The sequence below is a fragment of the Spodoptera frugiperda genome, chromosome 20 (assembly GCF_023101765.2).
Source record: "Spodoptera frugiperda isolate SF20-4 chromosome 20, AGI-APGP_CSIRO_Sfru_2.0, whole genome shotgun sequence".
Lineage (NCBI taxonomy): Eukaryota > Metazoa > Arthropoda > Insecta > Lepidoptera > Noctuidae > Spodoptera > Spodoptera frugiperda.
The window spans coordinates 12066148-12080919 of record NC_064231.1 but is presented as its reverse complement, the minus strand read 5'-3'; the positions used below and the strand labels follow the sequence as shown (position 1 = coordinate 12080919).

The 14772-nt window shown below is 34.8% G+C and overlaps 1 protein-coding gene across 4 annotated transcripts in view; it reads left to right on the top strand.

Annotated features, from left to right (window-relative positions):
* The window catches only part of LOC118280945 (protein suppressor of hairy wing), a 30181-nt gene that overhangs the window by 4061 nt on the left and 11348 nt on the right, over positions 1 to 14772 (top strand). For all 4 annotated transcript variants that reach the window (XM_035601361.2, XM_035601376.2, XM_035601383.2 and 1 more), the window contains exons 3-4: positions 3946 to 4096; positions 13292 to 13423. In XM_035601361.2, the coding sequence (XP_035457254.2) occupies positions 3946 to 4096; positions 13292 to 13423 (283 nt within the window). The remainder of the gene's footprint in view (positions 1 to 3945; positions 4097 to 13291; positions 13424 to 14772) is intronic.

Here is a 14772-nt window from a genome sequence, read left to right as displayed (position 1 = left end):
GTTGACTAATGGTTATAAAAGATTTGGTTTCGTTATAAAACATGAGCATAGAGCATGAGCTGTCTTTATACTGAATAAATACTTTTAATAACTAAAAATCACGGTTTACTCACGTAAATTAATGGAGAAAAGCTCTACTAGTGTCGAGTCACAGAGGGACTCTTTATCATGAGCAGTGTGCGCAGACGCGGCGACGTCACGCAGTCTACTCTCAGTAGTGTGTCTCACGACAGTTATTATAAAAATACTTTTATTTTCCATAGGTAATACCAATTAACTTTGCTGTCTGTATATACATTCATGGTTTAAATAAACGGCCAAACTTTATAGGGACGTTCAAGTTTTTCGTATATCGGCAGAAATTAATCTTTTAATTACATATGTTCTCATTTCGAGTCTGTGAAAGCATTTCATCGGGAGCTCGGATGATGTATCTACCTACTATGTACATACTTACTTGCCAAATCGAACTTTCAATTACCTAATTCATACAAGGAACGGTATGCCTAGTAAGATTACCTAACATAAAATTTCCTTATGATGAATGAATTAACGTTTATATTTCCTTATGAATTACACATACCTAGACAGAATTAAAGGGTTAGATTAGTTGTAAATTATTGGGAATTTTGAGTCACCTAATTAGTGTTGCGATACGATTATTCGCTGACAAAAATATTTGCTAGGTTTTCATTATTAAAAGGAGTAAGTAATTTATTTGTGATGGTTTGGTCATCAGTGAACATGTCTTGAAGGTATTGCAACTGGGTTTTTCAGTGCGACTTTTAAATATACCTAATTATTGAATTGACAATGATTATTACTTACCCAAGTTGGTATATCATCAATGAATGTGGTAAAATACCTGCGTAAATAGACATTTAATTATACCCAAAAGTTTCCTGTTCTTTGCTACATGTGGGCAGGGTCGGATTAGGCCATCACCCGGGTAGCAACGGCCCTAAGGGGGCCCCGACATTTGTGTGCCCTGCATGATGGGCCCCTACCGACAATCACAAACTACGACACGTTGTCGGTCAGAAGTCAGAATTCTACCTTCAGATATCAACAACCAGAAATAGCAAGTCAGATGTCATTTGTTTGGTGATTTGTAATTTGTAACACTGGTGCAATACTGACCAATTCTGGTTTTGTTTGATAACACAGATAACTTGGTCATGTATTGCCCTCAAACCAGATTGTACTGTACACAGTACAGTTGAGCAGAATGTTTGCTTAGTCAGTTTACCCAATTAAAGGTGTAGGTACTTGTTATCCATTTTTTTAATAGATTTTTTTGATTTGAAACATGTGACATTATTATTGCCCAATCCTCGTTGAACTTTGCGTGATTTTATACTACAACAATAATGAGTGAAATTAGGTATAATTAACGTAAAGTATAAATTGTGTTTGCTACGTAGGTATATCTTCTTTTTTGGGCATTGTGAATGAGTACCTATAGGTACTAAATTTTGCCAACGCAATCAATACAGCTTAAATAATTATTAATTGTTTAAACGTATTTCCTAAATTGCATTTCATTTGCGTGACTCCTTATTAATTTAGTTATTAGTGTATTACTAGTTGTTATTTGGATTATTAATTTATATTTGCAATTATCATTAATTACAGTTATTAATAGCATTAGTGACTTAATGCCTTTTCACAGATTTATACAATAAGTACGTAGCTACCGATTTCAAATTGCATTGTAATATAATGGCGTGACTTGTAATTCAAAATACCTATGTATGTTTATCATAAAATATTGATGTAATTAGATATGACCGCTATGGAATGATGGAAATTACCGAAAGATTAGCTGCTAGTTGCAATGCATTCAAGGCGGCCCATTATAATTTCACCATCCTGTATATAAAAAAAATACGTATTCGTCTATTTTGTATTCTTATTCATGTGCCAATTCTGGTTTTTTAGTCTTCGAAATGGAATATTTTTCATCCTCTAAATTCTAAATTATCTTGTTTCAGAATTATCGTATTTCATTTATGATTTAATATATTTCCGTCAGACTTGTCGACTGTGAATGCTCTGAAAGATTGGTTTGCAACTTCTAGATTTTTACACAGTACTTAGACAAACATTTTACTCATACAATCCACAACATCCACAATCTTTGCTGGGAAACCCTATCAATTTTATCTAAGATTGATAAATTTTATTAATACATATAAATACTTCCATATTACATACATTCGTTAGAGCTAAATTACAAATCGCAATCCCATTGTTGTTGGGTAGAAACCCAACTAATAACAAGACTGGCGAAAAGCGAGTAGGTCTTAGGAAATGTTGGCTCACTCCTTCAACAATACTTCTGATAATCATAATGCCATGTTTATAAAATATTGATTAGATTAAAAATTGGTTTACATTGAGTTACCAATGTAGCTAACATTTAGCTATGGATCTAGTCGCCAGTTCGCCACCCACACACTGACCACAAGCGTTGATACAAAGAATACACTTACTACCACAATGTTAACCCATTACGTGGCTGTTTAGGTGGACATGACCTCGTCCAATGATTTGTGACTGCATGTAGGCTCACTTGTAGTACCTAGAACTTAGCAGGGTGATGAAACATGTATACAAGTAAAAGCCATTCACTGGAATCCCTGGGTAGATGTCGATCAGCCCAAATCAAGATATATGTTTATTGGCAGCTAATTATAGTAAATGCGTACGCTTGAAAGGCTTAGATTCAAAATACGATAATGAATGAACCAATCCGAAAAAATTATCGGTGTACATGACATCAGCATTGTAATCTAACAAACGTAGGTACGCGGCTTTGTGGGGTTTTCCACGTAGATGACCTAATACGGTAGTCAATCAATCAAATTAATATAATTATTTCAATCGTTATTTCTTTTAATAAACTTGGCCTCGAAAGTTACACTCATTCATGTAATTAGCAGTTTTAATCTTGTTTGCATAAAATTCCTATTCATGCTGTTAGACCAGCCTTGCTAAATCCAAAGTCCTGCAAGCAAGTAAGTAAGCCATACCTAATCCCCTTCATTGGTGATAACAGTGTTGTTACTAAGTTTCATCTTCGAGGACCAAAGAGGTGATATGGTAAAGAATTTGATGAAACTAATAAACATTTTGCTAGTGATTGGTAATAATTATGATGATGAATCGAATGCGTGTCCCCACAACGGCTAAGCGTAACGCAACCAAAATGATTTTGCCAAAACTGTATATGAACATACTTTGTGGGTTAATCTGTCACCCACGCTCTGTTCTGCGTTACACTTTCTCAAACTGGTAACATACAAGCATACGCGAAATTTCTGCCAGATAATCGTGAAAGATCTTAAATACATATATACCGAACATCCATGCCTTACTCCCAAAACAATTTTACACGTAAAGTCTTACAATATTACTCCTTGCTTGTCAATAAAATCCTAATATATCTTGTAAACAATCTTGCTAAACCACAATGAACTTGAAACACTATCCTAGGAAGAGATTTTTGCATTGAAACTTGATTCGCATAGAAAGTAGACAGCTTACTTTCCTTGGTGTCGTCATATTACCATATGTTTTTTTGCGCACATTTATTATAAATTTTCCATTCTGCTATTAGTGTTTCAGCTCTTACTCTTGTCAAAATACTCAAAATTATCTTATCTTTACACTCAAAGCCGAAATATTACTCAAAGATCTCTCTTTAACATTGTTTGGATGTCCTGAAGTCCTAGTGACTATTGCGTTTAGGATAGAAATCAATGCTTTCTTTCTGTTTTTACCCCATTCTAGTGGGTCTTTTATTACTCCTTATACAACTAACATCACCTTTTTATTCCATCCACTTTTTGTGGGACACCGGAGCTACAAAAAGAAACATCATTGGAAAAACCCATATGAGATTACCTTTCCTCTAATATTTATTTTTTGTTTTGTTTTCAGGTGAATACAGGTTCAAATGTCCGATGCAATCATGTGAGAAAGCATTTCTAACGTCATACAGTCTGAAGATACACATTCGCGCGCACACGAAGGCGAAACCTTTCGCTTGCACCATAGGTTCCTGCAGAAAAGCCTTCAACACATTATACAGGTATGTTTTTTGGAAAATGTTTGAAATGATATCTTTATTCCGCGTCTCTTATATTTTTTTCTCTATATGAATGCTTGTTGCAAGGGCATACTTAGTGTATTGGAGTTAAAATAAGACAGTAAACAATGTCTTAGTTGCCGTTTAAAAGGAAAACACATTGTTTTGATAATCAGAGAGACAAAAAACCACTAATTAGTAATTTGACAATTATACAGAATTCAGATACCAAATCAAAATAACAATAGGAAAAAAACTGGATCTTACGCAAGGGGTCCAGCTAAATGATGCAAATTGCTTGTAATAATGAACCTATCACTTTGAAAGTCGAGACACGTATGTTTTAAGTCATACCACTGATAATACCATAATATTTTTGTTAATTACAAAAATACTATCAATTTAGAAGGTTACACAAGGGGTCCTCAGAGGTCTCTTGAAATAAATGATGTAAATTACTCATATTGAACTTTTAACTGTAGCAAGTAGCAACACGTCTGTCTCAAATCATGCCACTGATTATACTACGAGATTTTTGGTTCTATCATCAAACATAACTAAAAAATATTATAACAGTGTTTATTTTTCCTTGACACGTAGCGTGTTATCAAGGAATTGTAGGTACTGTTGAGGAAGACTAAACGTCTTTTGTATGTGCTGATGACTAGGCTTTTAATAAGTTAGCCAATTAAGTCAGTAAATGAAATACCTACCCATAATGTACCAGATATTTCTAAACATGACATCATGGTTCAGAACTATTTTCTTAAAGTAAATGTCCTTCGTTTTAACTTTGGAACTATTTTCCTATAGATTTTTGCAGGTGATTGTTCGATAATGTTTCCATGGCCATGATTTTCTCAGATATTCTAAAACAAAACAAGAAGTAGATGACACCGATAAAATTATATATTGTATTGTATACTAACTTCCATAAATGTTGAACAACGTTCTTCCGTATAACGATACGATAAGATAAATAATATCTTAAACGATTCGTTTAAATGAAAAAATACAGAGATAAAGAAATGGGATTCGACTCTTTGTTTTAACTACGCATATGTAAATAATAACTTTGTTTCAGATTATAATTTATTAGCTACAACTAGTAACAACGCGCAAATAGATGCGTCATAAAAATGTTATTAGGCGTGCGCTCTATGTCAATTTGGCGATAATTACGTCAAAAGAACTCTTTTAAGTATCTAACTTCTACATAAATTACGTCGGATGAGTTTTTTGTTACCTACAACTAGAAGTTTTAGAAGACTCATATTGTTTTTTTGTATGGCGTACACTCGTTTTAAATAAGCACTTGTGTATTTGTTAGTTATCATCAACAAAAAACACGAACAAGAAAAATGGTCATACGATCATCATCATTAAATATAAAAATATCTGATTGATTCGTTGCGAAAGGTTCTAGATACTTATAATAAGTATCTAAAGTGTTGTAGAGACTTGTAATGATTTTGAGGTAAAGAAAAGAAATAGCTCACACATTTCAACAATACGGAATAACAAACAAAATAGTATATTACGTGCGTAGACGAGGATGATTTTCACATTTTTGTGTTACACCTGTTAGGCTGCAAAATTAATAGCAGAACGACCGTAATAGTCACTAATTTATGTCTAATACAGGTTGATTAGACATACGAGGGCCCCGTAAATTCCATTGACGGGCCCCTTAATTTTGCACGGGGCCCATTCGTTTTATGCCACGTGGCGAATCCGGCTCTGTAAACAGTAACTTACACGACTATTTATTGGCGTTAAAGACGTTAATTAGGTATCTGAAAATTAAAGATTAAAACTACACCTATGCTTTAATTAATATGAGTAAACATTACCCCATGCATTTTCACTTTCAATCCCACATTAGCACGTAATGCCGTCTCCAGAGAGATCCATTTCGCCTGCACGTACAAGGAACCGCATGGCGAACGATGAAATGATATAACATGGCCTTCGCAATGCATTTAAAACAGACATATTGATAGGTTTACAACGCAATCACAAACATCGGCCAAGCCATAGCAAGTCGATCAGTTTTTTGGCCGAATGTAATAATAAATAATAAAAAATTCAAACATAACACGATGAGTCAGAAAGCTCTAGTAATTTATGACTTTGGAAGTTTGCCAATTGATTTAAGAAAACAGCAACAACAGTTCTTGTGTGTTGTTAATAATGATGTGTTTGTCCATAAAATACGTTATGTACAAGCATTTTGCGTGGCTAATGAGTGAGAGTCATAATAGTTTGATTCTTAGAAAAAAATAGGCATAACTGTAACTATCGATAGAAGTTGCGATTTTTTTTTTTGAGTGGGGTATATCATCTCCCCTGCCTTCTCCTACCTTTTGTGTGGCGAGAGGGAGTGTCTGATTGTTACTGACTAAAAACCATCCCGATCCTACTCCTCCTTTTCGAACTGAAGTCACCACCCATTAGGCAGTCCGCAGCTCTGGGTCGGCAACAGCCCTACTGGGCCCCAACTGTGGTGGTCTGATGCCTCTTTGACACGCTGGAATTAGTTGCGGTTGCAGGAATAGATCTAATTGATATTAAACAGCGTAATATGGTTCATGGTCGCTACTATATAACAAATACTTATCCAAAGAAGAAATACCCATATTATTTTCTTTATCACCTGAATTAAGCTGCGAATTTAATAATCTTCTAATTTTCTGAACAATGAACGATAAATTATTATTGTAAAACACAAAATTGTTTAAACACAGGGCATTGATAATAGTATTGCTGCCATAAATATTAAATCTAATCGGACAATCTATGGATATTGATACGAGTAAGAATGGAAAAATAACGTATGTAAACATAGTAATCTCTTAACAAAATATTCGAGGAGATAAAAACAACCGTAATTTGTATTTGTTTAGATACATTTTTGCACACAGAGAGTAATCTGAAATAGTTGACCCCCACTGGCTTTGATAGTGAGCTTCACTAGTGCGGGGTTCAACCGAGTTATTGTTAATGAATAAACAAACTTTAAAAAATACAGACACAAAAAAGATTTTAAAAATAAAACGCCTACCTACTACCCAATCAGTTTTGTTTTAATTGGCGGTGTTTTCTGCTAATGAGAAACAGGCAATATTTTTAATGTGTGTCTTGCGTCATAAATGCGAATTTTCCTGTCTAGATTTCTTCGAATTCCATTCGTATTGCGCGTCGCCTTCCTATAAAAAAGTGGGGTTGATACTCGATACGGAGTCGCGGAAGACTTAGCTGGGGCTCCGGCTCGAAGAGCAGACATAAGAACGGGGTGGCTTTTAGTCAGTAAATGTGACGCTCTCTCTCACTCAAGGCGAGAGAAGCCATTGGATGATTTTCTCAGCTTAGAACAAGCTTAAGTAATTGCGGTCTTCAACTGACTGGCAAGCTTGGATTATGACAAAACACTCTTTATGTTGAGGAAGGCACAAACCTCCTTATCATTCGTTGTTTTGTAGATATTAATAGTTAGTAGATTATGTAATGGCCTTAATAGTTAGTAGATTATTCATTGTTGAAGCCTATGGTTGAAGTTGAGTGATAAATGATATTTATTTTTGCAAATAGGTTACAATGTAACTCTTTTACACGTCAATCTCTTAAATAACTAGATGAGGCCGACATTTCCTATCGGACTACTCTGAGAAGAAATGCCGAAACAAACTCAGAGATGAGGCCGAGTGCCTAACGCAATCCAAGCTAAGGACCAGCTCTCCTCTAGATATAAAAAGAACTTAGTCAAATCAGCCCTTGATATAACCGTATGTAACAAATCACCTTTGCCTCTAATCTCGGAATGTACCGCCTCGCGTGTTCCCAACGTAAAAGCGATAAGGCCGATAACAATATTATTGTATTCGCAAGTCATACAAATAAACATATTAATTATATTGAGCATGGAACTTCGTGTTATCATGGTCATCAGCAGTAGCGCGTTAAGGCGCTGTGCATAGTCAAAATAGGATTGATTCAACAGATTTTTTTGCCCAATGTTTACATGTTAGAGCAACAAAAAAAATATATGTTAATCTTGATCATTTTTATGAATGGACCACCTTCTTCAAAACACGATTTCTATAAATTTTCTCGATAAAAAAAAATCATAAACTAACCATTTAAATTGAAATTCTAGCCATTGTAACTATATTATTTATGAACATATCTTAATAAAATTAATAACAGTGACGTAATTTAAAATAATAAAGGGATCTGCCTTATTTATTTGTCGATTGAAATGAGATATTTGTAAGAATTAATATAATTCATGATAAATAACTCAGAACGAATCGAACAAAACGTCGTCCGATCATGACATCTATTCGTTTCTCTTTCATTCCTACGCGGACCGGCAGTGACCGCTGAGGCGCGCTGCTTGGTGGACCTATGTCAGTTTGTGTCAATCGCCGCTCAGAAAATAATCATTCACTAACATATCTTTTTGCTGTTTGTAATATTTTATTTTGTAATTAGCTTTTTCTAAGTTGGGTTGTCAGTATATTTTTTTGTACGAAATCGATTTAAAGTTATGTAAATACAATTAATTTTTTCATATACTATTACCGCGTAGCATGGTGCAGATGACACATTCAGTAACGTTCCGTACCATTCTTGAAAGGAGAAGGGGACTTTTGGGCCCAGCAGTTAACTAGTTGAAATGTATATTAAAAAAACCGTCATATTTTTCTAAAGGAAATCACAAAATATGGTACCTTGTTTCTATCTGGGAAGCGAGAAAACTTAAATTAAGTTATAAAACATTAATGATTATTTAATCAATTATGCGTATAAGTACTCTGTGATTTAAACTTCTTACAACACTTCTGTCTGATATCAGTCAGTCATCGATTGACAGATGACACTTGTTTGTTGTGTTTCGTTCTTAATGCGCACGTATTTTCCATGTTTTATTGTTAAACCCCACGACCTCGGCTTTATAAAGGACTTTTGACGGATCTTGCATCTCTAAATTACCTTACTCTCTATTTTGGACAAATGTTTAAGCCTATCAATCGGATATTGACGACATGGATCGCTGTGTAGATTGTACGATTGCGACTGGTCGCAGTAACTCTATTGGCAGAAGAGTCTTGGAAGATGAGGCGATTTTATCAGTTATTCGTCAGTGGCGTGCAACTCAGCCTGTATAATATGGTATCTCAGTTGGGAAAGATACCAAGAAAATATACGTACCCCGCCCCCTACACAATTCTTAGATGACATTCTCCTAATTATTGAAGATGAATAATACATATTTTATACATAATTGGTGTTTTATTTATATATCCTCCTGTCCGTTTTTTAGTTTTTAAAAGATTAGTGCCTACTGCTTCTAAGTGCCTATGTTTGCACCACGTTTTTTAAACGCGCCGTCGACGCGCGTTTTTAGCGATACTGACGCGATACTTGCGTGCGTATCGCGTCTGTATCGCTACAGACGCGATAGTTAGACGCGGCCTGCAGACCTTTGCACACCTGATACGCGCGTGTGTAGCGTTACAGACACGCGTGTGTAGCGATGCGGCAGCGATGCAAACGCGCGTGTTATCGATACACACGCGCTGGTGCCGTGCGTTTGTATCGATACAAACGACAACAAACTGCACTGTAGGAGAAAAACGGCCGGCGACGCGCGTTTCCAAAACGCGCGTCGCCGGCCGTTTATAAAACGTGGTGTGCATAGGCCCTAAGTACAGAATATTGAATGTAAAAACTTGTCTTCGACTGTAGCGACTGTTCGGGGCACTGGAGAGCCAAACGTGTCAGATCTTCGACACGTCACACACGCTCCTTGCTTAAAACCAAAATTATTTACTTATTATTCGTCCAAACTCATATTATTATCTGAGTCAGGATCATCTGAATCTGTATCTGTATATTGACATTATATACACGCAGATACACTGCACAACTAAACAACACACTTTAATAACAAAATTAAAGAGAATTCAATGTATGCTGCGAGTATCGATAGCGATAAAAAAAGACCTTTCTAATGTCCATCCCTAATCATGTGGTACTGAGAGACGTCATCGTCATACAGGCAACTGTCACTAGCGCAAAAACTATAGTAGTAGTAAGTTTGTGTAAATTATTGTTCGATTTCGGTTTTAGTCATAAAAAAACTAATAAAAAAATAAAATAAAAATAAAATAAAAATGTATACAACATAATATTGAAAAAATAAAAAAACAAAAACTAATACGAGTAATGAGATTCGATCTTAAGGATCACAGAACGCGAATCTAGACAGCAACGCACTGGGCCACTCGTCCATGAAACTATAGTAGCGAAATTACGCTCCTAAATAAAATGGAATACGCGTATCAATGACATTTGCACGGTGCACCCCTCAGTACACGAGACCCACTTCACCTGCTTCACCCCCTCAAATACATAAAAGTTGTCTATTCACCGCGCCTTAAATTACTCGTTAACTTTTAAGAAAAACATTCTTTAGAACGAGCAAATAGCTTTATTAGAGGACTGACCGACAGATAGACCCTTTGAAATTTTTTGTTTGATGTTCATGTTTCCTAGTCTAATTGAAATAAATGATTTTGACTTGGCCGAGTAGTTTGATAAATTCCAATAATCTTAAGACAATGACTGTCATCGAGTCCCCTCAATATTCTTTTCTCCTATTCGGTATGTAAAAAGTTTTGGTATGCTACAGGAAAAACTAAAAATGTATTGTGTAGCATGGATTTCCGCAAAGTAACGCCTGATTCTATTCTGTATAAAACTTAAGACATTTAATTTCAAGTCTAAAGTAAGTAATCGTATATGAATGGTATGGGATTTTAAAATTTTCCCAATTTATTTATGTGGTATATCAGCCATAACTGATTTAGATACGATACTTATCAGTCAAGGTTTTTTATTTTATGTTCATTTTGCTTAAGTCAAAGTTTTAGAATTCTAGATAAGATATATCAGCATCAACAGGCCACTGCTGAACTATGAAGTTTATCATTGGCAAACAAAAATATGAAACTACTAGATATATCGAGTTTTGTTTACAGATCTAAAAAACTACTTCTTCTGTTAACGTTATCAGTCGTGATGAGTCGTGTCTCGGTGTTATTCCATTCTAATCTTTGTTTTGAATGTGCGTCCACTATTTAGTCTACGTGTAAGCATTGTTCTACGAATTATTGCACTCTTCTTTCTCAGTTTCTTATATCTTTTGTAGCATTGAATATTGATTTGATTTTGTCGTACCTACCTATACAACATATTATTATGTAATTCTAGTAAAGTTTCATTTAGATCATCATGTCGTAACTCCCCTTTTTTAAGGGGGAAATCATCCAATCATTTCTCTAGCCATGGGCGAGGCGAGAGGGAGTGGCAGACTCTTACTGACTAAAAACCACCTCGTTCCTACTCCTGCTTTTCGAGCCGGAGCCCCGATAAACCCGCTAGGTAGACTGCAGCACACGTAACTCCGATAAATCTGATTTTCTGTTCTGTGTTGGGATCTAAAACGGAAAAAATCAGTTTCATTAAACTAGAGTAGAAAACAGTGTCCAGTTTTACTATTATATTGCCCAAAAATAATTGTTTCTAATAGAAAATATACTGAATATTATAAGCCGACTTTAAATCCCAAGATGTAACCTACAAAATTTTCATTACCAAGCGTTTGGGCGTGACTGATAAGGAATCAGCCGTGAAGTTAGATAACCCGCTGTAATGCGATATGGACATTACATCACAGTCAATATTAGCCGCTATATGTGGCTATAGTATATAATCTAATAGATAAAATACAACCAAACGTCACAAATTACTTGAAGTTACTCAGCAAAAATCGCGCACTCGCTTATTGGTAGAACAATTAGCGGAGACCATATAGCGAAGTTCAATAAACTCAATTATGATGTTATATCTCGTGTAGAATTCTCTCGTTCATGGCCTTAGCATTGGACCGGTAAAGCGAATATCTAATCTGCTATAAGTTGGTGTAAATTTGCAGTTTTAGTCAATTCTTTAGAGGAGAAAAGTTCATTGAAAAATATATGTAGTGCTTTCTATACATGGAATGGGTAGACATGACTATATTATAAGTAGGTACCTACTTTTTGCCAAAAGTCCCAATTCCTTTAGCAAGCTGATTAATATGATGATGATGAAGTAACGGTGAAACGGTGAGGAAAAACAGAAGAGGGGTGAATAGGCATTGGGAATATCTTCATAGTATACTTCTTCTTCGTTTTTACCTTCACCTGTTTGCGCATTCGCATTTTCACTCCATTTTTGACGCTATTCACCCCTGAGCACAATTCAACAACATCCAGAATTTTATACGTCAAGAATAGCAGCATATCGACGGTTAAAAGGAAATAGGGTATAAGCGACAAAAAATTAAATGTTCAGAGAGCCGTTTAAACTCGTCGGTCGTCGAAAGAATACTAAGAAATTGATATTTTTTGCTTGTTATAAACGCCAAAAATGTCATCGTATAGCCATGAGAGTAAGCGCATTCGAAATCGATAGAGCGGAAAATTGTACGTAGGATAGCATAATAAACGAATTTTTAACCAAATTACCTTTTAACCGTCGATATAAGAGACTTACTTCTATCATCTAAGTATAACCTGAAAACGGTTACTTCGCGTGTCTATTATTTCATCCGATATTACAAGCATAATTACGTAAAATTTATGTGTGTCTGTGTACTGCTACACGATTTTATATGCGTGTTAAACATAATGTTATGCTCTCAACATTGTACTCTACGAGACTTACGTCCAAAATGTTTACACGTCTAATTAACACGTTTTCTTCTAAATATTATATGTAAACGAATTTGAACCATAAATTCATGTTGTTAAGAATTTACGTATGTGCAAGCGTGATGTTTATGTCTGATAGATATTCATTTTGGAATAGGGATGATGACGGGATATGAGAATTATAAATCTATTCAGTCCGTCAGTTAGGTAAAAAATATTAGACACGTATTTTATATTTCGTTTTAGAAGATAACATTACTTAAATAAAACGAAACAAAGTTTAGGAGTGGGAGCAAATAGGTAATTTCTACGTATAAAAAGTACCTAAAAATGACGTCACACGATATATACAAAGAAGAAGAAAGAAAGAAAAATCATCTACCCTATTCAATTGTATCTAAATTCTGATATTGAAAATTATACTCTCTGTCTTCAGATTAAGAGCTCATCATCGGCTGCATAGCGGCGACACTTTCAACTGCACAGCAGATGGATGCACGAAGTTCTTCACGACCCTCAGCGACCTTAAGAAACACATACGAACACATACACAGGAAAGACCGTACAAGTAAGTAGACCCTTTATTAAGACCTCTAACACTTGATCTAGATCACTTCAACATCCTATAAGTGGCCACTGCTGACCAAAGGCCTCTTCTCGCATGAAGGTTTGAGCATTAATCACCACGCTTGCTCAATGCGGGGTGACGATTTCAAACTTATAATTAGAAATTATAAGCTCTGGTTTGTTTACTATGTTTTCCTTCACCGTTAGTCAGCGGTGTCTAAATAATCTTAGAAAGTACATATAGCTCGAAAAAGTCACATTGGTATTTGCCGTTGGTAGGTTTCAAATCCTACTGAGAGTGCTCTGAGAGTGCTTTTATGCACGAGAAGCCTCCGGGCCACCACGGCTTACTCTAGATAGACTCTTACTAGATAACAATACAATATTAAATAAAGTACATAAATAATTTAGTCCTTTTGAGAATACTACATGTTTCTTCATAACTTTTATAAGTTACTCCTTACTCAAGATATATTTTTATCTACGAATAAATATTTATAATTTATAATAATAATTTATCCTTTATATTATCACATTATGTGTACCTGTGCGTACGTGAGCGTAGACAAGATACTGATTTATAATCTGTATCTTATACATAGATAACATAGATTATAAATTGTCAATGTCATCCTATATTTTAGTCATGCGGGATTAAACGTCATAGTTACTTTTTCATAATAGATAATTTTATTTGGTGGTTTTATCTCGTATCTAGTCCCCCCGATTTGTCATAAATGTCCCCATTGTACTTTGGGCATAGTCCAATATCAAAATCCAATTTCTTGGTACAATAGCATTATGAAGTGTAAATATAATTTCAATGTTTTTCCTTAAAACTTGACATCTAAGGTTCTTTAATTTATTTTAACATCATATAAACTTACGTGCTCATGAATATAAGCCTCTAGAATGGCTTGAAACTAGTCGAGTGCCTCTTTAAATAGTTACGTGAATAGGCCGCAAAACGTAATGACATGTGGTTGTGATATTGCTAATGACATATTTTTATAAAGCAAATTGCTCGTGAGTACTGATTTAGATAGCTCACAACCTTCTTCACACAAATGTAAAATAAAAAATATTGTAACTGGTATAAACTGCCTTTTTACTTATTAAGATACCTAGTTATTAGATTAAGTTTTTTAAAACAAAAATATTTCTTATTACAATGCACTGGAAATATTCTGCTACGAGTTTCGCTTTGTCATTCAAATAGTACAATCAGCAAATGGAAAAAAATAATAATATTATTGTCTTATCTAATAAGATATAGGCTTATACGTGTTAAAATAATATCTAAATTACACTTTGATTCATCATTTTAATTTTACAAAATAAATTAGGTTA